A 27,888-nucleotide genomic window follows, 5' to 3' on the forward strand; every position below is an offset into this window, starting at 1 on the left:
CGGCAGGGGGCGGGCCGGGGGGCGGGGCTTAATTCCCGCCCCGGCAGCGCCCCCTGTCGGGCCGGCGGCGGGCGGTGCTGATGGCGGCGCCGCGGCGGTGACTCGCCGGTAAGGAGCGGCCCGGGAGGGTCCGGGGCGGGCGGGGGGCGGCGGGCCGGGCCGGCCGTGCCCCGGGGGAGGCCGCTCCCGGGGTCCGGAGCGGTGAGCGGGTCCCCGGGGTGCGGGGGGGGCTCGGTCAAAAGTGGAATTTTCCCGGTAGTTGGGGCGCAGACAGAAGTCCGGGCGTGAAATGGGCCGGTGGATGCGGCTGCTTTGTTTTGATTAAGAAAGGGTTTCTAAAAAGTATATATTTAGCTTTTTTTTTTCTGTTTTTTGTTTTTTTTTTTCCTTTTCCCCCCTTCCCCTTCTTGCTCCTCTTTTACTTTTTTTTTCTTCTTTTTATTAATAATTAAATTTGAAGTAGAAGTGGTGAAAAGGGGGCGGCTTTGCATGGGATACCCGGAGCTCTGAACCGCTGTGGAAACCGATGGGGTTTGGATGCCGGGCATCCCGCAGGATCCAGCTCCCCGGTCCTTTGCCTTGTTAGGGAGGAGACCGAGGCGAGCGAGAAGTTTTTTCATTTAGTACTTGAAGTGAAATGAATTCCTGGAGCCTTTCTCATATTTTCTAGTGGTTCAGCTAATGCTAAAGTGTGTGTGTAGGCTCACGGTGTTTGCAACGATCGCTGCAGAAATCCCTCCTGTACATACAGCGGGGCGCAGGGCTTTGGGAAAACAACTGGAGCGGATGCAGAAGGATGTTCTGAAAGGATTAGATCACACTTAACCACATATACCCTTAGTGCAAACTCTCGAGATGTTTTTGTCAAGCATACTGTAGGCAAGAAAGAATGCCAAAAGTTTTCACTTTCTGGTTTTCACTGTCTGGTTTTAAACAAGTACTCTTTGAAGGAATGACTTTCCGTGAGTGTGGTGTGGGATTTTTTTTAAGGTGTAGGTGTTCTGGTATTTCTGGCAAATAAGAGCACTGCTGAAATGCGCCTGGAAAAATGCTGACCAGGGTGTTTTGTAGGAGCCCAGCAAAATTCAAGTTGCAGAAGTCTACCCTTACCTTCCCCAGCAGGGATGTTTTCCCTCCGAGGTGGAGCACACCAGAAACTCTCGCTGATTTCTCTGCAAACTGGACTTGGCTTTTTTTGGGCGAGTGCTAATGACTGTCTAGGGAGGAGGGAACAGAAGTTTCGGAGCCTGAGGCTTTAATTATGAACTATTCATTTTGCTGTTAACTCACTTTTCCCTGTGTGCAAGCTGAGGCTTTTCTACGTGTGTAAAAGAAGAGGAAAATAAGGTAGCTGAAGACAAAACATTGCTTTGCGTGGCTTAGTGTTACGAGGGAAGATGAGCTGCCTTCCTGGGGATGTGTGTGAGCAGAGGAGAGCTCAGCACTGCTCTGTAACAAGGGGTAGTTGAGCACCGATGAAGATTGTGCCACAGAGAGTGTGGCTGGAGGTCAGAGCTGTAGATCACACCACTGGGAAATGCTGCCCGAAGGCAGGTACGAGGTCCTGGCTTCACACTCAGATTTCACTATTCTACTTCTCCCCATCTCCTCCTGCACAAAGAATGTTATTTTCCCTCACTTTAAAAATTACTGGGATTTGTAACCTTAATGGCCCAGCTTTTTGATATCGCTGCCCAAATCCAGATCTCTAAATAGCAAATGACTTTTAAGTTTTTCTGTGTGTGAATGTTAACTCCAACATGAAATCTACCCAACTACATGAATAGTGATGCGCTATCATAGACAGTGTTGTACTTCATGTTTTAGTAAACCAAGTTCCTCTAGTCCAGCACTCCTTATGTTTTTGATTGGTGTAAATATGAGCTGGAGTGTCTTGCTTCAGAAAGCCAGGCTGCCCACGTGTTTGTCTTAAAAAGCCTTTGGAGAAGAACTCAAGTGAGGCTTTTTTTGGGCATTATGAGTTATACTTTCTGATGCAACTGTCATCAGTTGCTATTAAAAATACCTCACTACAAATAAACAAGGAGGATGAATAGTGACCCTCCTTCTCTTTAGTGCTGGTATTCTTATAAGGCTTTAAGGCAGGGAGAAGGGGAGTATCTTCAGTTGAGACAGTTGGTCTGTCAGAAACATTGCTAATAGCTGTCAGGCAGACTTCACATGTTCAGAAGAGCTTTGCAAATTGTACATTGCGTGTTAGTCTCCGGGAAGGTACTAGTGATGTTTACTGGGCACTGAAGCATGAGACATTTAAATGAGGATTTAAAAACTGTTTCCGAACAACAAAAATGTGTATTGTGTTGTGCAGTGAAAATTCTAAAGATCCTATTTCCATTAGCTTCCCTACTTTTTATTATTCACTGCTGAGATTCGTGGCAAGAGTTTCTGAAGTGTACTTTTGCGTTGTGTGTTCTTTGTGGCATTTCATCCATCGTTTTCCTTGGACACTGCAGGCACACGCAGAGCACCAGGTTTAAATTCGTTTCTGACCATTACCAGTGTAGTATTTTGACATGGTCCGTGTTCCAAAACCATCAGGCCTTTTTTCTTTTTTTTTTTTATTTTTCATCCAGAGGGCTGCTTAATCCTAAAAAAAATAAGAAGGCTGTTGATTTGTACAGAGGTGGAACAGCCACCCGTAACTGCATTTCTGCTGCTTGGTGGCATAAATCTCTGCCTCTGGTCAGGGGGAGGGGAGAAGGAGGGGGTTGGGATGTTAAACTCCTTGCCAGATCCCTCTGCAGCGCTGCTGCGACCAGAGGACTTTTGTGGGATGTTTGTGCATTCCTAATAATAACATGTTTCCTAAACATAGTTTAAAGTTGATTCAGTAGATGCACTAACATTCCATTAACTTAGTGACCTGCAGAAGTACTTCAAATAAAAATAGATTTGTTTTCCTGTCTCTTCCAGGCCAAAGCACTATGCTGAGGGCTTGTTGTTTGGTTTTTGTTTTGTTTTGTTTGTTTTAATTAAAAACAAAACCCCAAACCTTCTGTACAGTAAAATGCCAGCTAGTGTCAATAGTTTACAGGCGACTCTTCTGTGACTGTGCATTGGGTGTCCGAAATCTGCCTGCAGACCGTGAGTTATGCAGTCACTATGGTGATGCTGAAGAGGAGCGCGGCTCGGGATAAAGCGGGACTGGCCGAGCGAACTGAATGGCACCAGGAGCAGAAGCACATTTCGGGGTGCACCCGTGCTGCTCCCCGCAGCTCCACAGCCCAGCAACCCCCTCGTCGCCCGTCCATCTGCTGACTGGGGGTTTCATTTGCAGGGAGAAGGGCCTCTGGAGAGGTGTGTTGTTTGCGTGAGAGAAACACACATATGCATGGAGAAGTGAATTAAAAATGATTTCTACAAACCATTTAAGGATCGCAAGCTTGCAACCAGCACTTTGTAACATCCAAAATAAAAAAGAACAAAATTTTCCCAATCCACAGCTACATGTAACTATTTTGTTTTGAGAAGATGAAGTCACATCTTGCACACAAGTGGTGTGTCTGAAAAGGCACTGTGATATCCAGGAAGGCAGAAAACAAAAACACCACATAGTTAATATTGATTTGATAATGTTTTTTATTATTTCTTCCAAGCAAAGCGAGTTTACTTCTGTTAAAGGTGTTCAGTATAACATTTTGTGTTTTAATTTGAGCTAGTAGAAATGCTCGTACTGCCTCTGACAGCAGATTCAGTGCTCTCAAGGTTTTTCCTGACCATCCCGTGTGCCAGCAAATGGAGCGCAATGATGGGTACAGCCCGTCCTGCGGGCTCAGTCACCAGCCTGGCATCCAGAGGTGCGCAGGAGCACGTGCTACCAGACATACCTTACTTAGACCTGGCACAGCCTGTCACCTTCCAAGACAGAAAATCCGCCTGTGGACAGGAAAATGCTGGACATCTGAGATGAGACTCTTCCAGAGGAACTGACTGAGAAGTTAGAATTGATGGATGCAAGAAACATGGTTAGATTTGTGTTGAGTACTGGTGTTTGCCATTCTTGTGGTTAGACCTGGTGATATACCAGAGATAAGCACATTTTGTTGTCGCTTTTGTTACATTTAAAAACAAAAAAAACACCCCAACCGTAACAGGTTATAAGTGTACCTGTTTATGGTACCAGCATAATTATCTAGAGCTGGTGATGTGATTGCATCTTCTTGAAACAAAACAGTTACATGTAGCTGTGGATTGGGAAAACTTTATATATATATATATATATATATATAAGAAAGTGTGCATTTAAAGCCTGTGATCCTTAGATGGTTTGTAGCTGGAGACTGGCTTTTGATTGACCTCTCTGTGCTGTTGCCCTCATTGATTCATGTGCTTTGTAATGTGCCTGCATAGTGACTATGTCACAGCAAACACTATAGGAATTGCTGCAAGTAACTTTATAATTCCCCTCAGGTGAGCAAGGTGGCCTCAGGGAAGATTACTATTGTTTTTTGCAGCTCAGTGCTCAGCTGCATGCACTGATGGAGAGACTCTTAAGTGACTTTCAAGAGCAGCTTCTTGTCTCCATTCCAGTATCTTTCCCAATGACACTTAAATTAGCTGTCTATATGCTTATTTCATCTCATTCTGAAAGTTCCATTTATGATCATGATCTCTGCAGAAAAGCCTGGAAAGGAGTGGTGTTGCAGATCCCAGGTGACTGTGTTGCAGTGATTTATGAAAATCTCTTAGTTCCTGTAGAAAGCATCTTTGGCGTGTCCCTGTAAAATCCTACAGGCACTTCCAGTAAAATGTTGTCACTAAGCTTTACTGCCTTGATTTCTGTTCCCAGCTAAGAAAACACTGAAGGAGCGGGCTGGACTGACTCACCCGTGGTGCTGTGAATGCTGGAGCAGGGTGAGGGAGGGTGTGGGAATCAGGGCTTGCAGTACATGGGGAGATGGGTTGAAGCTGATTGTGTTACACACAAGACCGGTCATGCATGCAGTTTTGTTGTCTTTTTGAGGCAGCTTTGAAATGACCTCACATCTGAGTAACGTTGGGGAAGGTCTCCTAGAAAGGATCTAGACATGAAAAGGAGTTTAATTACAGTGCGTAGCAGCTGAGGTTTGGGTGATTATTCCATGGCAAAAATGGGAATTTTTTTGAATAGCCATGCTAAATTTTCATATAAATTGGAAGGTGCTCACTGTCTAACCTCCTTCTGTTGTGAATAAGAAGAAGAGCTACTTCTTTGGAGAATACCCACTTCAACCACAGCCCAGCAGGCTAGAATAGTCATCAGAGATGTGAATCTGGCAGCACTGCTGCTTTTATTTTCTTTTGTGACCTTCCTGTATGTTTTTCCTCCTGTGTGAATCTCCCATCTGCTGCAGCCTTTAAAGCATGAGACGTGTCTCTGAGAGGCAGAGGAGCTGGTGATTCTTCAGACCTCCTTGGTCAGGCGCCTCTGTGTAGCATCCCTCTGGTGCTGCGTGCTGAGAGCATCGCTGCTGTGGCCCTGTGGTTGGGAGTCCCCACGTCCCAAACTGTGTGACACCATCCTCTCCAGGGGCTGTTTCAGCTGTTTCAGCTTCTGCTGTATCCTTTTCCCCAGAGAGGAAAGGAAACGCTTCCTCTGCTTTGGAACATATTGTGAAGTGTTTTGTTGGTGCCCTTAAAAATGTTAGTTTTTTTCATGCTTGCGCATGCAAGTGCCAACCAGCTTATTTGTAAACTCCCCTTTGATTCAAGGCAGACTCGAGTAATAGCGAGAGGTGTTTGCATGAGTTACGTCTGCCTTTGCTCTGGGGACGTGCATGCTGTCAAAAGCTCAAAGCTTTTAATTCCTCCAGCTCTTGGGGCCAGAAGTAAGGAATTCCAAATTAAACAGATCAGCTGCGAGCTCTGAACTTCTCCCAGCTGTGCCCATGGTCCAGAGAGCATGCAATGTAAATATAAGTTCACGTTACACTTTGAAGTCAGTGTATATTTTTGACTGTTACACCAGTTCCTTATTTTCTAAAAGTAATGAAATGAGTAATGCAGTGGGAGAATTAATCTCTGTATATATCCCCAATAAAAGCGAAAGCCAAGAAATTCCTGTTTCCTGACAGCTGTGCCTTTTGCTTGTGTTTATTTCAAGGGTATAGGTTGGAGAACATTATTTTTTGGTCTAGGAGACATCAAGTAGAGTTAAACAAAAGTGCAGCCATATGTAGTCTTAAAATAAAATTTGAGGCAAATCAACATAAATCAAGCAGTATTTTACGTATAAGGTATTCTTCAAGTTGCGTAGTTAAGTAATAAAAAAAGAGTATGGCTGTTAAATACAGAGATAAATCTACCATATTTTACTTGGATATCTCAAGGGCTCCCAAATGTTTAGAGTATTTTATATACCATATGTGCTTTATTGCTTAAACTGTAGAGAATTTGTGCTTTCCTGCGAGACTGTTGCACTTTATGGCAAAATGCTTAAAGAACTGTCTACATAGTTGTACAAGAAACACTAATAACTCATATGGTATAGTTAGAGAACAGCTTCACTGCAACATTTATGCACGTTTTTGAGTTAAATTTCTGCTTAGCCTATGCACAATGGTTGACGTTGTCCCTGGAAATACAATGTGCAGTTGCATATGGGGTGCATAGACATTCTGGAAGGGTGGAAATAGAACATCCAGGTGCTGTCCACAAATGGAATAGCTTGTGTGAAGAGCTCAGCTTATTTTGAAGGGGTTATTTAACTGTTTTGTCACAAAACTGTTTTGTGTGTAGGTAAACATGCTTCTTTTTTTGAGCTGGAAACAATTTGTGAGGTTGATATTTGCCCAGTAGGACCTCACGATGGAAGTGGCACATGTAAGATATGTGCTCAAGTGTTACGAAGAGAATTTATTCAGAGGACATATAGCTTAGTAGGTTTGAAGCCACAATGGCTGCTGTAGTTAGAGAGCCAATAAGGAATGTGTTTATAAAATTATCCTTTTCTGTGTATTCTGGAATGTGAGTACTGTGCATTAAACATTACATTCACTTGCTTCATGCTTTGTGGAAGGAAGGTCTTTCCTTGCTACTCCCTGCGAACCGACCCCATGCTCCTCCGGTGTTTAAAAAAAGGACCTTTGTGTTTAAATCCACAAGGATGTGCTGGAGGGCTTAGCTGGTGCCAAACGTCAGGGAAGATCCTGGTAGTGGGATGCTCGGGGGTTCAGTCACGCACTGAGCTGGTTCAGATGCTGCTGCTTCCCTGCCTGGAGGAGCAACACAAGGCCATGCTGTCAGGGACATTGCTGGGTGACAACTTAGCATCCTCAGCTAGCTGACAACCAGGCTGTATCTGGATTAAAAGTACCAAAGTCAACACCTTGAATTGCACCTTGGAGCAAGTAGGAAGTTATTACAGCTGTTTGACCACAGGCAGAGATAACAATATTCCCCAGCAAGGCACAAAAGTTGAGCAGTGTTTTCGCTGCAGATTTGATCTGGGATTTTCAAAGCAACAAAGGACCCAGTAATAGCTACAGCCTATAGAATCTCTTAACAATAGGATAGGATTTCTCTTGCTTATATCCTCAAGGTATTAAAATGAAGAAATTAAGCTGCAACTACCGTTCATTAGATGCTGAGGGACTGAGTTAATCTGATAAATGGGAAGAGTGTTTTCAGGCAGAAGAAGATGAATTGAGATGAGCTGCAGCTTTTGGGTTCACTGGAATAGATGGATTTAGGATCAACTAGTATTTCAGCCAGCCTTTTTGTTTGCAGTTTCCATATTCTAAAAATGGTATTTCCTGTCGTATATCTGAACAAGATATCACACGTGCTTGTAATTTAAATGTTATGGGCTGTGTAATGTATGTGACGTTATGTGCGTAACGTAGAGAGCCTCTTACCCAAAACATTTGGGTTACATTTACATGGGTCCCCTGGGAGCTTTTTGGAGTCAAAACACATCCATCCTAAAGTCTGAGGTTACTGCCATTTCAAGGAAGAATGTCCTAATTCTTGAGGAGGAATTTGGGAGCACTTTTTAGAGCAAAAAAGAACTTGAGAGAAAAGATTAATTTATGGTGTTGTGCAGATGTAAAAGCATCAGGGAACAAACTACATAAAGTAGCATAAGACTGTTTTTTTTTTCTTTGATACTAGAGCAATGGTGCTGTCCATAATACATGAGTGGGTGCATTTCCTTTTATTAGCATGACATTATAAAAACCACTTTTAAAGATCCGTTTGGATTTTTTCCCTCCATTCCTAGCAGTCTGTTTGGGGGATCAGTGAGCAGTAATGGGAACTGCTCTTTGTTTCAACACTAACTTCTTGCATGTGTGTTTTTGTTAGCATCAGCATCATAAAAAAACAAACAAACAAAACAAAACAAAACCCTCAAAAAAACCAAAACTACACACACAAAAAACCAAACCAACTAACCAAACAAAACCCAAACACGTTTCTGGAAAAGCAATGAAAGGTGAAAGCTGCAGCCTCTGACAGGTATGCAAAGGGTATTGTAACTGCAGATGAGAGCTCCATCTGCCAAAGTGGTTTGCTTCATAGACATTTATTGGCTGAAGTTAAATATTTGGCAGGTGAATTTCAAACATCTTTTTGTTTTGTAACGGGAAAAAAAAAACTGGCAAATAACCTGTAACATCACGTTTTAAAAAGTGAATAGCAACAGACATTGGGGGTGGGGGGGGGGGGGGCGGGAAATCAACATCTGGAAATAATAAAGGATGCTGAAAAACTTCATTTTTAGCAAGAAACGGAAATAGTCTGTGGAATATGTTCTTTACTGTGAACAACATTTGTGTTTACTTACATTCCCATTTAATGTTTTCTTTTTCACTGGCACATCTCGGTGTTTTGTGATTCGCCCCTCCAGCCTGGCTGTGGTTGTATTGATTGCAGAGCCTCACGCTGAACCCCTGCATGGCCCCGGAGCCCCTCTGGGGACAAAGGCGCCCTGTCCCCTGGCTCAGCACGGTTTTCTCTCTCGCTGGTGGTCCCTTCCCTCTTGCAAATGCCGGAGGAGTTTTCAGTCGCAGCCTTTGAGGCCGCTTCCTACTGCTCTCTATTTGCAGAGTGCCCCGCAGCCCTGGCTGTTAGATGGAAAGCCGCGCTCCGCGTTCGCGTTGCATAAGCTGTTGTTAACGCACGGGGCTTGTTAAGATGAAGTAGGATCTGACAACTTTGAAGCTTCCCAATGTAGAAATAATCAATATATACTGCTGAAGGAGCACTGCCAGCAACCAGAGGGAAAGGATGAGAAAGGGTGTGGAATGGGAGAAATAAATGATACCCAAGTTAGAGACCAGAGAGCTGTGATTTTTCCTTGCATTGCTACACTTTATTTTGATGAAGTGATTGTGTGGGTGAAGGATACACTGGTAGTTGTGTGTGTCTGAGCTATGGTAGTCGTAACTTGTTTGCTCCTTTTCTGTCTTTCTGTAAGTGGAGAGGAGAGTGCTTATAAAATAACTAGCATAGTGCAAATATTTTCACTGAACAAAAAGGTCAAGGGTTCAAAAAATAATGAAGGACCAGAGTCCTTCTGAATGCGAGCTCTTGCTTGCTCGGCCACAGAGTGCGCGGGCTGTGCCAGGTTTATGGTACTTTCTTAACAGCTATAAACTGTCCAAGAAATAATGGGGAAATGCTAAAAATAATGACTCGTAGCATAAGTTTTCCCCTGGCTGAACTTCAGCATCTCTAGAAACAAACTGTTCTCTAAACACTACAGATAAAGAGGGGCTTTTGTGGTTATGCTATTATATGCTATAGTGCCATGCAATTAATAAACAGCCAAACTATGGCTGTCTGTGCCTGAAGGGGAAAGGCTTTAAGACATTGTTGCCTCACCTTAATTAACAGAATAATGTATATGCAGGTGGTTTTGTCTGCATGAACTCTGCCTGCCTTGTGCTTTCAGGCAAATGTGAATATGTTCTGACATAACAAGAATAACCTTTTTCAAATGAATGATGTTTATCTGTGCCCTGTGGTGCTTCATTGTACTCAATTCCTCCTCCGTCATTAGCAATTTACTGCTTGCTTCCTCATCAGTCAGGAGCAGTGGGGAGGAATAACTTCAGGGATGACATATCCTACATGAGGATACAGTGAGCGTTTACATATCAGCGCATGATTTAAAACCACAAAGGCACAATCAATTATTTACTGTTTGCAAGGCCTGCTTAGAGGACATCTAGCCAAGCCCTTTACCAAAGATACTTTATTTGATGAAGTGTAGTTTATTAATTTGTTTAAAGTCCTGTACTTTTTCCAGGCCACCAGCCAGTGCAGTGCTTAGCAGATGTGTTTGTTGTTACTTGGCCTTGGCTTGAGTTTCACCAGTGTTTTATCTCTGGTGTTCGCTTGTAGACTATACCCTTCAACGGGGATGTATCACTCCTTAGGGCTAACTCTTTCTTGTTTATAAATAAAGTCTAATGCTTTTCCAGCCCCTCTCTGACTTTACTCTGAGGTGTCTGGTCCCTAAAAGCGTAGGCCAGGGTTGAAGGAACTGACATGAAGTGATTCCTGCCCAGGTCTGGATAGCAGCTGGGACCAATCTGCACATCCCGCTGCTGGCAGGAGGCACCTCAGCTGGCAGCATGGAGCAGGTTACAAGTTGTGAGCAAGTTCTGGTGGCTACAATACACTCCCTGCTGCCTTTCACCTGGGGATGCCCATGCAACTGCCCCATCTCCTGTGCCCATCGCAGGAGGGGAGCGTCTGCCTTGGATAGACCTTAGGAGCTGGCCCCTCAGTGACATGTTATCTCTGTGCGCTGGTGTTGCCCTGATGACTGTAGCATGTGTACATTTCCTGTCAGCACTGAGTGGCTACAGATTGTCAACAACAACGAAAAAATCCCCCCTCATCCTCCCCATTTTGCTCTTGGAAACAGCTGCAGCTGTGCCTTGTGGTGCTTCATTGTACTCAATTCCTCCTCCGTCATTAGCAATTTACTGCTTGCTTCCTCGTCAGTCAGGAGCAGTGGGGAGGAATAACTTCAGGGATGACATATCTTACATGAGGATACAGTGAGCGTTTACATATCAGTGCATACATTCATAGTAAAACACTGTTTTGTTTAATGGCGGGGTGGAGGGGAAACCTCACCTGGAGCAGAGGCCTAGTGCAGAAAAGCTCTCTATATTTCAGCTACAGATAAGCATTATAGTAGAAAGTAATACACAAGCGGTCCTGTACTGCTGGGGGACTTTCTGCTCTCTCTGATCCAGAGGCTTTAAGCATCAGGTGCTCTGAATAGCCCACAAAGCTTAGATCTCCCTTGGATCCACAACCCAGGACAGCAGCAGGGATGCATGGGCTGTTTCTGTTCTTTCTACATGGCTGTCTGAGATTATAGATGTAAAATACAAAGTACTCTGGATTTGTGAACTGCATGCATGTTTTAAGCTTTTTGTGGTTTAAGGGTTGGGTTTCTTTGTTTTGTCTTTCAAGAAAATTTAATTCGACTGTCTGTTGTTTCTTCATAGATAATTTGCGGGTGATACATGTGCAAGTGCCTCATGTTTCTCCTACAAGATGTGTTCCACAAATCCGGCAAACTGGGTCACCTTTGATGATGAGCCACTCTTCCAGTCGCCTCAGAAATTGGCTGATAATCAGAGTAGCTGTAAAGCCAATGGCCTTAAACTCAATCTCTCTAGCATGCATGAGTCTTCAAGTAGATCATCTTCTACAGGCAGCACTCCGCTCTCATCTCCTGTAGTTGACTTCTACCTAAGCCCTGGACCCCCAAGCAACTCTCCACTTACTACACCTACCAGAGAATACCCACCAAGTCCATGCATCCCAAAACCTGGGATTCACATCCTTTATCCCATCCCTGAATGGCCACCAAACGTTAACCTTCCATCACCCATGACTTGCTCATCCCTAACCTCACAGAAACCCAGCGGCCTTCCTTTGAACACCTCACCTAATGACCATCCAGGTAAGACTCTGGTTTCCAAATCAACAGATGAAGGAAGCCCTAACCCACCAGGAAGCTGTGAGGAATTAGAAGAGTTGTCCTCAGCACACGGGGGCTTCCCATACTTCCAGAGTGACTGTGCTTTTTCCAGTCCTTTTTGGAAGGAAGGAGGCTCACTCAGCACATCACCAGCTAATGTTAGCATGCACAGGAAGGACAGATCACTCGACAAGAGCATCTGCTACCCTAAAGACAAAGAAACTTGCCACGATCAGAAAAGCCTTAACCAGGGCTCCTTCAGCTACATCTGCGAGAGGCTTGAACACCTGCAAGCCGACAGCTGTGATGCCCTGGGAAGCCCACCTGAACCCAGCGCCCATGCGTGGCACAAGCTCTCCCCGGCTGTCCCACACAGCCTCTTCAGGAGCCAGAGGGCAGATGGGTGGCCGTTCATGCTGAGGATTCCCGAAAAGAAGAACATGATGTCATCTCGGCAATGGGGCCCTATTTACCTTAGTGTCCTAGCTGGAGGCGTGTTGCAGATGTATTATGAAAAGGGCCTGGAGAAACCTTTCAAGGAATTCCAGCTGCAGCCACACTGCAAGCTGTCCGAACCCAAATTAGAGAGCTATAATGTCTCAGGAAAAATCCATACAGTGAAGATTGAGTGCGTGTCTTACACAGAGAAAAGGAGGTATCATCCCAAAGTAGAAGTGACCCATGAACCAGAGGTTGAGCAGATGTTAAAGCTGGGTACCACAGATTATAATGACTTCATTGATTTCCTCGTAACGGTTGAGGAAGAGCTGATGAAACTTCCTTCAATTTCTAGACAAAAGAGGAATTATGAGGAGCAGGAAATGACTCTGGAGATAGTGGATAACTTTTGGGGGAAAGTTACTAAGGTGGACGGAAAACTCGTAGAAAGTGCCGTCATCACACACATTTACTGCTTGTGTTTCGTGAATGGAAATGCCGACTGCTTTCTAACCCTGAATGACCTGGAGCTCCAGAAAAGGGACGAGCGTTACTTTGAGAAGGAGGAGGAGAAGAAATGGATCGATATTCTCGATTGCCATTTCCATAACTGTGTCAAAGTGCAGGAATTCGACCAATCGCGAATTATTAAGTTTACGCCCCCGGATGCCTGTAGGCTGGAACTGATGCGTTTCAGGACACGGTATAATGGGCAAGACCTTCCCTTTTCTGTGAAGGCTTTGGTAGTTGTTCAGGGGGCATGCGTTGAACTTCAGGCTTTTATAAACATGTCTTCAACTGCTCTGATTCCAACACGTTCGCCCGCTGTGAAATACTGTGAAAATGTTATGATACGCTTTCCCGTTCCCACACAGTGGGTCAAAGCACTTTGGACCATGAACCTCCAACGGCAGAAGTCCTTAAAAGCAAAAATGAATAGGAGAGCATGCCTTGGCTCCTTACATGAGATTGAATCTGATCCTGTAATACAAGTCTCGGTTGGAACAGCAAAATACGAGAGTGCCTACAGGGCTGTTGTATGGAAGATAGACAGGCTTCCAGATAAAAACTCAAGTAAATAATTTGTGCTATAAAGTGATGGGCTTGGGTGCATGTCTTCACTGTTTTCATGGTTTTGTAACTCCATCAGCTTCCATAGTTTGGATTATTATCTGGGTGGTAGTACTGGTAGAAGCTGGAGTAACTTGTTGGGAAAAAGAAAATATAGCTTCATTTATTTATTTATTTATTTTAAAGCACATTTTCCTAACTTACTTGATGGAGGCAGATGTATTATTTTCAGTAATTGTAAGGGTACGGTATCATGGAAGTGGATCTCCTCATTCAAAGTAAACCTCAAATCCACGGTAAGGAAGAGGGAAGGGTTTATGTTTCATATGTACCAGCTGGATAACGGTGGGATGAGAAGCAAATGGCAGTAGCCACCCAATGTCACACAGTTAATAGAAACGGTGGTATTGTAACTGCTGCGTCTTGGCTTTCCAGCATTTCTTAAGAAACAGTAGGTACGATACATAACTAGATACGTATCTAGAAGGCGTTGCGGTCAAACTCCCTGTAGCAAGTTGAGTGTGCTCTGCAAAGGCTGTTATCGATTACCTCCTTTATGAGTTTGTGCGTTGAGATTGGACGTTTACAGCAATAACTGCACTGACATCTTTGTCTCTGATGGTGGTACCTCACCGAAAACCTGCAGCAATAAAACTACCTAAGTTCATAGTAGTACAAGTGGGAGTTAGTTTCTCACTAAGTAGTTAATTTGCCTTAATTTAATGGAGAAAATATGATTTTTTGGGGGAAAGAAAATGTAAATATATGGTTTTAAAGTTCCAGTTTTCATTCACGAAACCAAATTAATATCCCTATGTAGTACTTTTTAAAGGTATAAAGGTTCTTGAGGAATATATTGTTCTGCTTCAGGTTCTGTAGAGTGAAGGCATTTGGATATGCATTATCTGTGTTTGAGGCTTTGGGGATTTGTGTAAGACAAGGGCATCTATTAAAGCGTTTTGCCTAAAATATCCGTAAAATCTGTACTTTTAAGAAGGGACTAAGTGTGCAGTATTAACAAATGGATTGGCTTAGTCTTGTAGTTTCCTAGAAGTCTGGACTAACTACCTCTTTAAAATGTACAGAAAAGATATAAGCTTCTTGAGTCCTGGTTTCAGATATGGTAGCGCTATATCGCCATATCCACTCACTGGTTCTGATAACTAGATGTGTGTCCATGCAAGAATTCTCTATCAAAACTATTAAAAACAACAGTAAAGGCAAAAATCTGAGGATATTTTTTTCTTATTTTTATCTAATTGTGAATTTTAATTGATCTGATCTGTGGTTTAGGTCATTATGACTGGTGTGTTTTTACAATTTGATATTTTAATATTTCTCACTGATATTTCAGTGACAGAAGTAACAGGTCAACAGAAAAACTGAGGCAGGAGCAAATGAAAAGGGAGTATTATCCTGAGCCTAAATATGAATTACATTGGTTTTGATATTAAAAGAGCATTTGGAAGCATCCTCATCAACATGCTAATGTGGCAGTTCTGAGAGAATCGATTATTGCATGGCTCCTGGTATTTTTATTAATGAAGTTGTATGGAAATGCTGGTGGCTTTTGCACGTAGACTGGGTCTTGCTTGAGCCATGAGGTTTCTCAAACCTTGAGCAATTTCGCCTTTTCAATTTCTATTGATGCGCACCGCAGGAGGAACAGCACAAACGCCGCTACAGTCAGGTTCAGAAATGACGTCATGTTAACGCCATCTCATCTTTTCCCCTTCATTTGTTTTGGAAGAAGCTGTGATTGGCTTGGATCTGTGGCTGATGCCATCTGGTTGCTCCTGAGCTGGCTGAGCCCCACGTCGTGCTCGCTGCCCAGGTATCTCACGCTCTGCTGGGACAGGACACTGGTGGCTGCCAAGTGATGGGCAGCGGGAGAGCCGAGGAGATGCAGCATCGGCCAACACAGGGCAGGCAGCCAAGCCAGAATGAATGATGGCGGGAGGGAGATGACAGAGAGAGGGGAGATAAGGGGAGGCAGTAAGAGAGGGGTTGAGGAGACTGGAAAATGCACAGGGAGGGCAGAGGAGCTGATGGGTAGATGTAGGAGAACCAGTGGACTGAAGAAGATTCTTCAGGTCTTCAAAATCTGTAGTTATGTGGAAAAGCTGGGGGAGCTGTGTCTCTTTAGCTTGGAGAAGTGGAGACTGAGGGGTGACATCATTAATGTTTATGAAGGTGTAAAGGTTGAGTGTCAGGAGGATGGAGCCAGGCTCTTCTCATTGACAACCAATGATAGGACAAGGGGCAATGGGTTCAAACTGGGACACAAGAGGTTCCACTTAAATATGAGAGGAAACTTCTTCACAGTGAGGGTGCCAGAGCACTGGAACAGGCTGCCCAGGGAGGTTGTGGAGTCTCCTTCCCTGGAGACATTCAAAACCCGCCTGGACACCTTCCTGTGTAACCTCATCTGGGTGTTCCTGCTCTGGCAGGGGGATTGGACTGGATGATCTTTAGAGGTCCCTTCCAATCCCTGACATTCTGTGATTCTGTGATGTGTGTCTTGCACTCCAGGCTTCAAGAATTCGCACCATGCTGCTGTGGCCCATGTGTCTTCCCAAGGCTTACGGGACTGACTGTTTGGGTAGCTTTTAATATTCTTTGCTATTTAATGTAGGTTTGCTTCTGCAAAATCAAGTCAGCAATTTAGTCAGGCAATTTTAAAGAGGATTATAAGTCTTCTGAAGTCTTTAATTCCCCACGGTTCATTCACCTTAAGATTTGATGCACACAATTAACTTCAGATTTATGTTATTTGAAAGTAAGAACCTTTTTTTTTTTTTTTTTTTTTTTTTTTTTTTGTGGCATTCTGCAGCTTTACATTGTTTTCGATCAGTAGCTTAAACTTTTGACATTTGAATAATTCCCCTGGCTGAGATCTGCAAAATCATTTGTATCCTTGAAATGTTCATGCATTTGAAAAAACATTTTTGTAGTAATACTGCCCAGTCAAATTTTAAACCTTGCTGTCGCATTTTCTGTATGCAGTTAAGAGTTTAAAAATAGAGTTGTCCCAAGGCATGCCAAAAATCTGGAGACACTCAAAACTCATAGAAATATGTAAACTTTCATAATACATTTATTACAGGGAGAAAAAAATATGCTGAGACTTTTGCTTTCAAAAAGCCTTTGTCCAATGCTTTAAAAAAAAAAGAGAAGGGAAGGGAAGGGAAGGGAAGGGAAGGGAAGGGAAGGGAAGGGAAGGGAAGGGAAGGGAAGGGAAGGGAAGGGAAGGAAAGGAAAGGAAAGGAAAGGAAAGGAAAGGAAAGGAAAGGAAAGGAAAGGAAAGGAAAGGAAAGGAAAGGAAAGGAAAGGAAAGGAAAGGAAAGGAAAGGAAAGGAAAGGAAAGGAAAGGAAAGGAAAGGAAAGGAAAGGTTGCCTTTGTTACATTTTGACTCATTTATAGACATCAAACTATGTTAGTATCCACTAGATTGTACTAAAGTGCTTCCTTGGAAGAGTGTTGATCAAGTGAAGTTGATGTGAGCTGCAAGATAGCCCAGATTTTTAAAAGCTGCCTGTGCTTATTCAGATACATAAATGGAGAGATTGGAGCCAGAGTGTTAGCATTATTAAAAAAAAAAAAAAAAAGTTAAAAAGCCATAGCCTTTGAAGAGTTGAAATTTCCGCAAATTGAATCTGCATTTGTGAAATCAGGGCATCATATAAGGAAATGTAGACCATGTTACGATTTCAGCACAGTTACTGGGGCCATGGGGCCAGTCTTTGCACTGGATAAACTGTGTGTATGGTTGTTGTATAAAGCAACAGTTCTTCAGCTGATTATCTCTCCTTTTCTTCTGCATGATGGAGCTACAGTGAGGAAGCCATGATTAAGCAACACAGAGAAATGGAGCCAGGGGAGCTGGTGGCTGCTGGCAGCCTCCAGCATCAGAGCGTGGACTCAAGTGTGGGACGTGATCTGGCTCTCAGTAACCTTCAGCTGCCGCTTTTCTTGTTTGCTAAACTGCCTGGGTGGAAACTCCAAGCCGTGACTTTGTTATGTGGGCTCCATCCCTGCCCAGCACCTCCTTCTGGCATCAGCACCACAGCAAACTGCTCCTTGGCTGTGGTACCCTCCCACTCCCCAATTTCTTACGTATTTCTCCCAGACAGCTGGATCAATGCACCCCTTGTTGACTTCTAACAATGTAAATTCATTCTTAGCAATTGTTGATGTTTTCATGTTCAAAGTAAGACTTAGAACTGAACCTATTTTGGCAAAAATAGAATTACTACTTAACTAAAATAACTAGCACTTTATTTTTGCCTAAATTGCTTGGCTTAATGAGCATTTCTCAGATCGAGGTTGCTTGAATGCTACTCATACAGGTGAATAAAGGATAAATAGTGTGAGTAAATGCAGCAAGCTTAGATTATAAATTGTTTGTAAAGTGCAACCTGCTAAATGACAGTTTGAATCTAGTTTCATAGTTTTACTGATTTGTTTGTTTTGGCTTGGATCACTTTTAGGAAGTAAGAGCTAAATTTTCAAGTCTTAACAAGCTGCCTAGACACCTAAAGCCCAGGGCTTCTGTGTCCTGAGTTAGCTAGTAAATGCTCAGTTATCTCCCCAGATTATCTGATTGCCTTTCAGGAGTGATTTCATTTCATCAGGCCAGGTGGTCATGTCTCCATGATGCCTGATGGGCCACATTTTGGATAGCTGGGCTTGCATCTGAATATGTTGTCTTAGCTTCCACTGGGCAACTGTACAGACTTTAGACCATGCCTCCTTCATTCACTGTGTATTTCCACAGCACAGCCTTTCCTCTTTTCTGGCTTATTCAGCATTACAGGTTTATTTTGTTTTTTTTTTTTTGTTTTTTTGCAAAAAGATCTTGTACACACAGCCGTTCTTCCTTCTTCTAACCTCAGTGTAATACAAAGTTTGGGAAACAGCAGTTTAACAGAGCAGAGATTACAAGGACTGGCCAGTTTTAGGTGAAAACTAAGGCAATGTTCACTGTCTTCCGAAGTGTTGGTTGATCACTTTATTGTCTGACACCTGATGGGAAGAAGTTGCTCCACACTCCTACCACAGCCCAGCAGTGGGCAGAGGAACTTCTCAATTGAAGTGGTGAGTACCTCCTTCTGACATTGGCGCTGATACAGGGGACAGATGGGTGGGAGGAACCCTGTATTTTGGGAGTAGGCAAAAGGGTCCAGTGGAGGCTGTTCCAGAGGACTCAGGGCAGCAGCCTTACTCAGATCCTCAAACTATCATCTCTGCCTTTGCAGGTTACCACCTAGAGGAAAGAAAGGATGCCAGAACTCATCAGATCCTAACACCAAGACCACCTCATGGGTGTGGATTAGCTGGAATACAAGCCCAGAGATGCTATATGGAACTGAACCACATCTGTATCGTGTCTAACACAAGAGCCTTTAGCAGCAGGCCAAGAGGAATGGCCCATTTATGCCTGGACTCAAGTGGACATCTACCAGCCAACATTTACTGTCAGATACCTGTCCAGGAAAATTCCAAGCAGTGGTTATTTCTGGATTCTTTTTCTCAGAAGACAAAACAATTCTCCAGACAATTACCATTGCTACTTGTTTCTACATGGACCTCCCCCACAACAGGAAGATGCTGAACTTGATCCCCAGAAGTCCTTAGCTCTCTACCCTTTTCCTACTACCACAAATGGACTCCAAAGAAGATGCTGCTGCTCTTTGATAAATCCTTTCTCCTCAGATCCTTGGTCAACCATAGCCCAGAGGCAGAGCATGCCACTTTACATGGCTTGAAGTGCCAGCTTAGCATTGCATCTTCTGCTATGAAGGACCTTTCACTTGTTGCTGCACATCCCAACCCAACAAACCGGACAAAGACCAGGTGAAGTAAGTGTGTTGCCAGGCTGCATTCCAGCACCACCACTGAAGAGTGGAGCAGGTCCTGGGATCCAGGAGGACCACAGCTTGAAAGGTTTGTGGTACCACAAAGGGGATGATGTCTCACAGTTTGGCTGTGGAATGAAGTGCTGCTTTTGGTCACCATTATCCTGGTGGTGCTGTCACCACAGCTGTCGCTGGGATGGTGGCAGATTCAAGGATGGAGAGGCCCCACCCCCACAAAGGGCTCATTCCACCATGTCCAAGAAGTCTGGAAGAGGGACTGTGGACCAAGAGAGTGCTAGTGCAGGAGCAATGGGCTTGGGCACAGGAAGACATGGCCAGCAGCAGATTGTGGACAAGGCTTATGTCACAGAGGTATACAGATCTGCCTGTCACTGTGGACATGAGTGACGAAGTGCCATCTCCTCCTCACACTTGTTCCGTCCTCCTCCAACTTCCTTTTCTAGGAGCTGGCAGGTGTTTGTAATGTTTGTTTCTGACCTTGTTCCCTCCTCTATTTCAGTAATAAACTCCTTAATGTTATTATTTCACCTGTCTCTGTGTATTGTGTTATTGTCCTGAGAACTTTAGCCAAACGCCATGTACCCCTGGCATTGCATGCCTTTGGCTAAGACCTTCACGAGGTTGCAAGCTTGGGTATCTTTGTGCTTTAGTGCTTTGAAGGACCCTGTCCTGTAGTGTGCTCTGAGGTGTGGGTAATGTCTCGCACATGCTGGGAGCATGGTGTTAGCACAAATCACAGCCAGTACCTCCTACTCCACCCCCATAGCAGCCTTGCCGTGTATCTGTGTGGCTGACTCTGAGCCCGATTCATGTGCAAGTGAACTAAGCCATAGGCTTTTACATAAAAAGGAGGTGACAGTACTGCTGCTTTTGGTCATAGGCCGTAGTTTGGGTGGTGGTTGTCATTTATTTAACTGTGCGTGGGTTGTAAAGCATTGTGCTTTGGCTGGTACGGCAGGTAGGTTGCAAAGTCTGCAAGGAGGGGTAAGGTTTTCTATCTGATCTTTCCAGCTGTCTGGCTTGGTTAGTTTTCCTTCACTCAGTGCTGGCCATTGCTGGGCACCTACTTCTCCCCAGTCACCTTAAAGACACTATTGTACTGGGCATATTTAGGGGAGCTTCATTCCCAAAACTCAGGATCTGCGTATTTTTTTGTTGTTGTTGTATTGATCCTTACCAGTTTCTTTTATAGATTTGCCCTTGCATTTATAACTGAAGCTGTATTACCTATTCCTACGATTTCTGTAACCAGTTCCTGATGAGTATGTATTAGAGCTGTGCTCTGCTAGAAAGAAGCAGCTAATCCCATGTGGGGAATGGCTGCTGGCTCTCCATGTGATAAACGTTTTTTAAAGACGTCTGGGAGATTTGGTGGCCAGAGACTGATACTCCACCATGGTGCAGGACTCTAGCTGGTGTGTATATAGCATTATTTTCTGAAATCCAGTTCAGGTCATCTTTGAACGTCACAAGTAGTTATGTAAAGAAGCAGCATTTCGGATAAGGAAGGAATGCAATGTACTGCTGGAAGCAAGCCTGCAGGGGATGCTTGTAAATCTGCCACTTAGGGAGTCCAGCTGGTGGAGGAATGCACTTGGCCAGTGACATGCCCCTTGTCCAACACGGTGGCTGTAAACACTGCTGTGTTTCTGTGTGTGTGCCTTTGGGGTCAACCAAACAGACTGAGGAACACTTGCAGTCAGCAAACAGCTTTTTAAGCTACTGGTTGTTGTTGTTGTTAGTAAACGTGGAAAAAAGAAAAGCTGAGAAAAGTGTTGGAGACCTCCCACATCTGAACTTCAAGGACTGATAATCTGAAGGACGCTTCCTTTCAACTCTCCCTCAGCCTCTTTGCCTTGATTTTTGGGGACCCATTAACTTTATGCTGGAATTGGGATGAAATCTGGAGGTCAGTTTGTTGAATTTGACTTTGTTCTGGTGAAGTTGGAGACACATGTGTTTAACAGAACTCTGCCCGTCAAACAGCTTGAATGCAAATTATCTCCTAAAATGAGAACTGGCTTGGGCAGACTGTGAGGCAGGTTGAAGGGAAAACATGAGGCACAGACCAGAGGGTGCACCCAGCCCAAGGCTCCCAGCAGCAATGGATATGTAGCTTTTTAAATTTATCTTTGCCTTGTGAAATGCCTGTGAGCCTGTGGAAGTGGAATGTTATAACGATTTTTATCCCACGAGACGGATAAAACTTGGTGTATGTTAACTCCATCTTCAGTATTTTCTTCATTCTGATATGCAATTGATTCCTGCCACTGGAGAAAGTGAGTGTGTAAAGAATGGGACATTTTTGCCTGAACTTTGAGATGCTGTTAGTATAATGGATGAAAACTAAATATACATTGCCAGGCTTGCCTGTGACAAAATATGGCCAATCCTTTCTCTGAATTTTTCCTGCCTGCAGCCAAGTGGTAGCTAGCTGTTTATGCTGATGCTTAAAATCCTGGAGAGGAGGGGAAACAGAATTACTGTTTTTCACCCTGAAGAATTTGGAGAGGCAGCTGTGACATAAATGATTCTTTTCATTATGTTATGCTGCTTTGATGCACATAGTGAGCCTGCGGACCTCAGTTTCTTTGGAAAACAGGCTTTCCACCCCAGTGTTCCTGTATGCCAGGAGGAGTAGAAATGCTTTCCCTTACCTTTGCCACATAAAAAAATGTTAAAGCAAATGATCCCTAGAATCTAAGGCTGGATTAGAGTAGTTTAGGATATGCTGCAGTACATGGGCAGTCCTTCAGGACTCTGCTTTATAACACGACAGTTACTTTAGTAATACTTTTGTTTGGAAGAAATGGAGTATGTTCTTTTCCCATCAAGCTAGAAAGGGAGTCCAGGTATCCCTTATCCTGGCAGTTGGGTGTTTTGTTTGAGCAGCACTCTGACCTGCACCTTTGTCTTCCTGCCGTAGACACACTGTAATAAATGATGATACACAAGATAGCTGTAGTGCTTGAAATAAACACTCCAGTAAAATTCCTACAGCAGAGAGGTCTGGAAAGGGTGGTTGTTGGACCCAGGGAGGCATCTCTGCCTTGGCTAAGTTGGGGCCGTCCAGTTTTTGTTTTCCTACAAGAGTAAGCAATGTATTTTGAAGTGAAAACTGAGATTCTTCCCTAATAGTCTGAATTTAGCAACCAATCCCCAAGTTTGTAATACTCTTCTCTTAATCAGAAGCTGTGAGGATCTGGTAAATCTTGTGCGAATTAATTTGTAAATCTGCAATGATTGTGAAAAGTGTGCTGAAGCAGAGAAAAAATGAGTAAGGGGCCACCTTATGCCCAAATAGTAAGAGATTACAGATAGAATAATCTTGTGTCATAATAACAGCTTTGTATTAATAAAAGATAAAGCTGTGCTCTCTTGCTAGCAGCTTAACCTTGCACTGTAAACAAAGAAGATAATTGACTCATGATGCTTATTTTTCTTTCTTTTCCAAGGTTCAGATCATCCACACAGCCTGTCTTACAAACTAGAACTCGGATCAGACCAGGAAATCCCATCTGACTGGTATCCATTTGCTACTGTCCAGTTTGTCGTTCATGATACCTGTGCCTCAGGAACAGAAGTCAAGTCACTGGGGATAGAGAGCGACGTGCAGCCCCAGAAACACGTGGTTCAGAAAGCTTTTTACAATTGCCAGGTATTTTCAGGGCTATGTTTTTTGTGTGTTCCTCCTCTTCTTCCTCCCCACTCCTCCATACAGTATTTGCAAGGCAAACGTGCTTTGTATTCTAACCATATCTTACATGCAGTTGTGATAATGACTTTGAGCAAAAGAATCATTAAAAAATAATTCCTTGTCAGATCAAAGATGATGGTGAAAAACAGAACTGCAAATGCAACATTGTTTTTCCTCAGTTGAGCTATTTTTGGGAGTAGTAGTTTTGAAGTCTGTTGGGTCTGGAAATGTTTTGATTCTGTGTCAAAGCTTTTATTCCTGCAGTTGCTTCAGTTCACACTTTCAGTGCCCAATTATTTGCTAATTCTACCTGTTTTTTGTTTTCTAACTACAGGTGGAAATTGAAAAGAAGTGGATTAGGCTTGATGGAGAAGATCCAGATAAGGCTGGCAACTGCCTAATGCAGTAACGGAGGACAGGAGGCATGGTCACAGAATATTAGTAGGAATCAATTTACATAGGAAATTCTATTGTTAGAAGAAGTACAGTGACCTAGTTTAGGATAAACATGGTCATAGAATTTTTCTGGGTTTTTTTGGTGCTTTTGGGTTTGATTCTGCAAACCGGTACTGGTTTGACTGGCCTGCATTCAAGTAAACTTCCTGTCATAGGAATAGTGGTATGAGTAAGGTCTCCTTGTAAAGAGTTGCAAGATGTGAGCGCTTAATTGACTGATTGTAATATATTATTTTCCTCTTGCATATCTATGACTTAGGAATGATCTCATACTCCATATTGAAACCTAATGGTACTACTCAAAGACTTCATGTCACTTGGACATATAATATTCAGCAATAAAAACTGCCAGAATGCTTATGTGCAGACCAGCATCTGTCCAGCAGGAACAATTAGATTTTTTAGTGGTGGTTGAAAAGTGAAGTCCCCCGTGTTTCTGCTCCCCTCGATATTTATGAATGGAACAAGTTGTAATATTATTGTTACAAGAGCCTCAGTTAATGATTTGGAAACTGAGTGATTTCATTGGTAAAATGGGAAAAGTCTCTCCACAATAATATTCTTCATTGTTCTGTGGCTGCAAGCGTTTCCTTCCCAGCACTTTATAGGTTCACTCGAAGTAATCTCTTGGGAAAAAAAACATATGGCAGATATGATTGAAGTTTCTGTGCCAGCATTAGACAAATCTTTTCTCACTACTGCAGCAAGTGAGACAAAGTGACGAATCCCCAGCAAGTGTAAATCAGTCCAGGCCCATTTCATTTGATGAAGCTTTGAGAGTTTGCACCAGCGGCGGGTTTTCCCCACAAATGGAAGAAATGGCTGGTTGCTGCCATTTGCTGTGGGTCTTCCTTCAGGATGCAAGTTCCAGATGTTGATTTGGAAGCTGCAGGAGCTGTTGCTTTGAGTTGCTTTTAAGACAGAGGTCATGTCTTTCCATGCAGCTGGCTCTGAAGGCAGAGTTTTCCATGGGGAAGCAAAGCAGGGATAGACTATCGCAAGGGAAGGGAAGCTGTGATGCTTCAACAGGCAGCTTGAGCTGTTCCCCCCATATCAATCTGTTAACTGTGTTTTCCACAAATTATTGGCATTTAGGGAAAAGTTTTTTCCTCTCAGCCACTATCCCCTTTGTCATTTTCTGCAGGCTGTAATCCAGGTCTGAAAAAATCGGGTAAATTAAAAAAATGCTCCTGATACTTTTTCTTTTCCCTGCTGCAGTTTTCATAAAATTATCCTTACTTCAAACTGAAATTAGTGGAGAACAAAAATATAGTAATGCACTAAAGCTCACTTTATATTTTGTCACAGCTTGTAACTGTTTATGTGAACACTGTGTAAAAATACAGATAAATGTTATTCCCCAAAAGTAGAAATATGTGGGATATGCGCTGAGAAAATTACCAGTCTGAGGAAACAGAAGGCCATAATATGAACCTAGTTCATCACAATAAACTTTTCCCCCCATTTGGAAGCTGAGAATGAAATGGGTAATAGATCCTATAGTAAGTCCTGAGGGCAGGTTTTTTATGGGTATTGCATTGCCAAAGCCCCAAATAGACTATTGTGGTATTTTGGGTTCTCTGTATATCCCTTTTTATTAGCACATTATATTATTATAAATCTAAGCAAGTGTTTGAGTGTAGTAGTGATCCAAATATGTCTCAGCTGTTGTATCCTCCATCCATGTTTTGACTTGAGAAGCCATTAGCACCTTCAAGTCATGTTTGGTTTGTTTTATTCGTATTTAATTTTGTTTATGTACTTCTCAGCTGAACTAAGAGGCACAGTGTGTGCTATGGCAAAGTGTTTATACTTACCATCACAGCAGAGCTCTGCAGCTCGCTGAAGTCCATGGTTATACGAGAGCTACACTATCTATTAACCTCTTTGCTTGGTAAGGAAGAGGAAGCAAAATAGGTGTTGCAGATACCTGCGCTAACCTTTGTCTGAGGCTGACTTGTTTTGACTGACATTGACACAGCTAATTCAGTAACTCTGTTAGCAGTGGTAATTGTCCAAAGCCTGCCTTGCCCAGCTGGCCCCTGTTTTTCTGTTGTGAAGAAGGAGGGGCAGCCAGGCTGTTCTGTGACCCTTTCACCTGAGGGTCCCTGTTGGTAGCACCCATGTCCTGGGCATCGGGTGGTGTTACAGGCCTGCAGAACCAACGCCTGCTTTTCTTCTGTCAGGTGTCTGCTGTGCCTTGGGATGTGTTCAAGAGCCCATGTAGCGCTGACCCCTCAAGATATGAGCTGTTGTTCTGAATGGCTTAAGTGATGAAAAGCCCCATTACATGCTTCCTGCTAGTGAGTCTGTATTATATCTGGTGTCGTGCAAATGATCATTCAGCCTTACTGAACTTGTTAACTTAAAAAGGTCAAGCTGCAGCTTTATCTGTGTTGCACACTCTTGGATTTCTATCAAAGGCCTGCAAGACTCACCGTTAACTTTAATCGGAATTGGATCAGGATCACAGGGAATTGATTCCACAGAAATATTGCCACACTGAAAGAAAGTGACTCTGTTTCATGCATGACTTTCAGTTTAAACCTGACAATTAGTGCAGCCTAAGGCTGAATAATTACCCTGTTCAGTCTCAAACTGATGTTTATATGCCTTGCTGTCAGAGTATTTTTTAAATAGGCTGCAGTTTAATTAAAGTAAGTTTGGGTTGTCTGACTTTTTTTTTCCCTCATCAACTTCTAACTTCCTATTCTATTGCAACATGCCAACATAGAAACACCGTGGCTTGCTCTTTCTTCTGCATTGTCAGATGTCCTTGAGTGTGACCTACTGAACAAAAATTCTGAATGTTTAAGACTCATTTGCTAACATTTTCTACAAATGCTATAGCAGGTGACAGTGAGTAAACATGCTGGCTTTGGCTCTTTAGATATCTGGGCTATAGGGAGTCTAACTGAATTTTGGGAGTGGAATGGAGAAGAGGAACATTTGCTATGAGCTGTTGTGATGCTCAGTGTCCGGCCATCAGAAAGACTGGAGCTTTTCACACCTGCCATCACTGAAATGCTGCCAACATTTTGGGTTGCTTACGATACTGACACTTGGCTGACATTTTCTACAGGGCAGTATTTCAATATTACCTGTGTTTCCTTCACAGCGGACCAGCAGGATTTGGGATATTTTATATTTTAAACAGAAATTAATGAGAACAGCTATTTTTGTAGTGTGTTTGCCTTATTTACAAAGTGTTTTACTTGCTGAAACCAACAAACTTTATCTTTGCCTTCATCTTTGTCATACTAATTGTATTACTGTAGGTAAATGGTACTTGATGTAATTTTAGATTCAAACACCCATTGAAGTCAATGGAAGTCTTTTAACTGACAAAATGGGATCTGCATCAAAGTCTCTAAGAAAAAAGGAGAGGCAAAAAAAAAAGAAGAAGAAAGGAATAGTGATAATGGGCAGAATAAAAAAATAAAAACCCCAACACCAGTGCTAGTAAGTAAGCAAGCTGCTATGCTTGCTTATTCCAACCAGAAAAGAGCACAAAAGAGAGGAAAAGAGTTGCTACTGGGTGCCAAAACGGAAACTTTGCAGTGATTGGGAATGATGGTCCCGCTGCTCCAGTGTAGCAGCTCCCAAGAAGTGAGATGATGCTTCATTCCATTGAACATCGTGCCAAGCTGCTGTCATCCTTATGCTCCTCGCCTTATTTTTTTTTCTAAATTCCATATTAATTGTCCAAAAGTACTTTACATCTGAAAATGTGTTTTCATGTGTTGCTTTCAGTTGCATATGTTTTATTTGATGGACGACTTCACTGCAGTGTTGGTGTCCACACCTCTATTTTACTTTATTTGTCTTTTTTTTTGACTCAAGGCAGTAACTAACTGCTGCAGTTAGTAGTTCTTAGCCATAATTTTGATAACTCTAAAGCAGTGCTGTTATTCTTAATGGAAAATATAATTTTATTTGGGTCTTTTGTCAGTGTAAGCATAAACAGATCATGCTGATAATCTTGTAATAACATTTTGTAGATTGCATATTGATTAAAAAAAATAAAGTTGTATTTCAAACTAGCAGTTTCTTGTCCCCTCATTAGAAATGTATCAAGCTTGTTTCACCTTTACTATAATTAACTGTTTGATCTTGTATCATCAGGTATTGCAGTTTATTAGAGCAGTTCTGCTCTATGTGGGGAACACAGCGCTCCTCGTCTTAGATAAAGCTAGTTCTAGAAAGCTGAACGGTGCACTATATTCCATTAATGATCATTTATGGCAGGCGCTTTCCCTGCTCTTTTTGTATAACAATAGTAATCCAAAAAATAACTGTGTTTTTTCCTAGTGAGTATTTCCTCCAATCTCTCTGGAATATTTGAATATAATGTAGTGAAAACTGTTTAAGACTTTGACAAATTTCAAAGTCTGTT

At 42.9% G+C, this 27,888-nt stretch overlaps 1 protein-coding gene and 1 long non-coding RNA gene across 2 annotated transcripts; both read left to right on the forward strand.

Annotated features, from left to right (window-relative positions):
* Positions 1–27,535, forward strand: STON1 (stonin 1). The gene is made up of 4 exons (XM_065058763.1): positions 1–108; positions 11,472–13,462; positions 22,795–22,997; positions 23,371–27,535. Exons 2-4 carry the CDS (start codon positions 11,521–11,523, stop codon positions 23,443–23,445), a joined length of 2,220 nt encoding a protein of 739 aa, XP_064914835.1. The 5' UTR covers positions 1–108; positions 11,472–11,520; the 3' UTR covers positions 23,446–27,535.
* LOC110358868 (uncharacterized) lies at positions 13,469–19,866 on the forward strand. The gene is made up of 2 exons (XR_002413658.2): positions 13,469–18,557; positions 18,719–19,866. It is a non-coding gene; the product is annotated as an uncharacterized LOC110358868 (long non-coding RNA).
* Positions 27,536–27,888: the final 353 nt, after the last annotated feature.

Source organism: Columba livia, chromosome 3 (assembly GCF_036013475.1).
Source record: "Columba livia isolate bColLiv1 breed racing homer chromosome 3, bColLiv1.pat.W.v2, whole genome shotgun sequence".
Classification (NCBI taxonomy): Eukaryota; Metazoa; Chordata; class Aves; order Columbiformes; family Columbidae; genus Columba; species Columba livia.

Excerpts from the sequence above, each read along its gene's own strand:
- STON1 (XM_065058763.1), top strand. The coding sequence starts at position 11,521 with ATGTGTTCCACAAATCCGGCAAACTGGGTCACCTTTGATGATGAGCCA. Across the intron at positions 13,463-22,794 it reads GCTTCCAGATAAAAACTCAA|GTTCAGATCATCCACACAGC; the intron begins GTAAATAATTTG and ends TTCTTTTCCAAG. Across the intron at positions 22,998-23,370 it reads AAGCTTTTTACAATTGCCAG|GTGGAAATTGAAAAGAAGTG; the intron begins GTATTTTCAGGG and ends TTCTAACTACAG.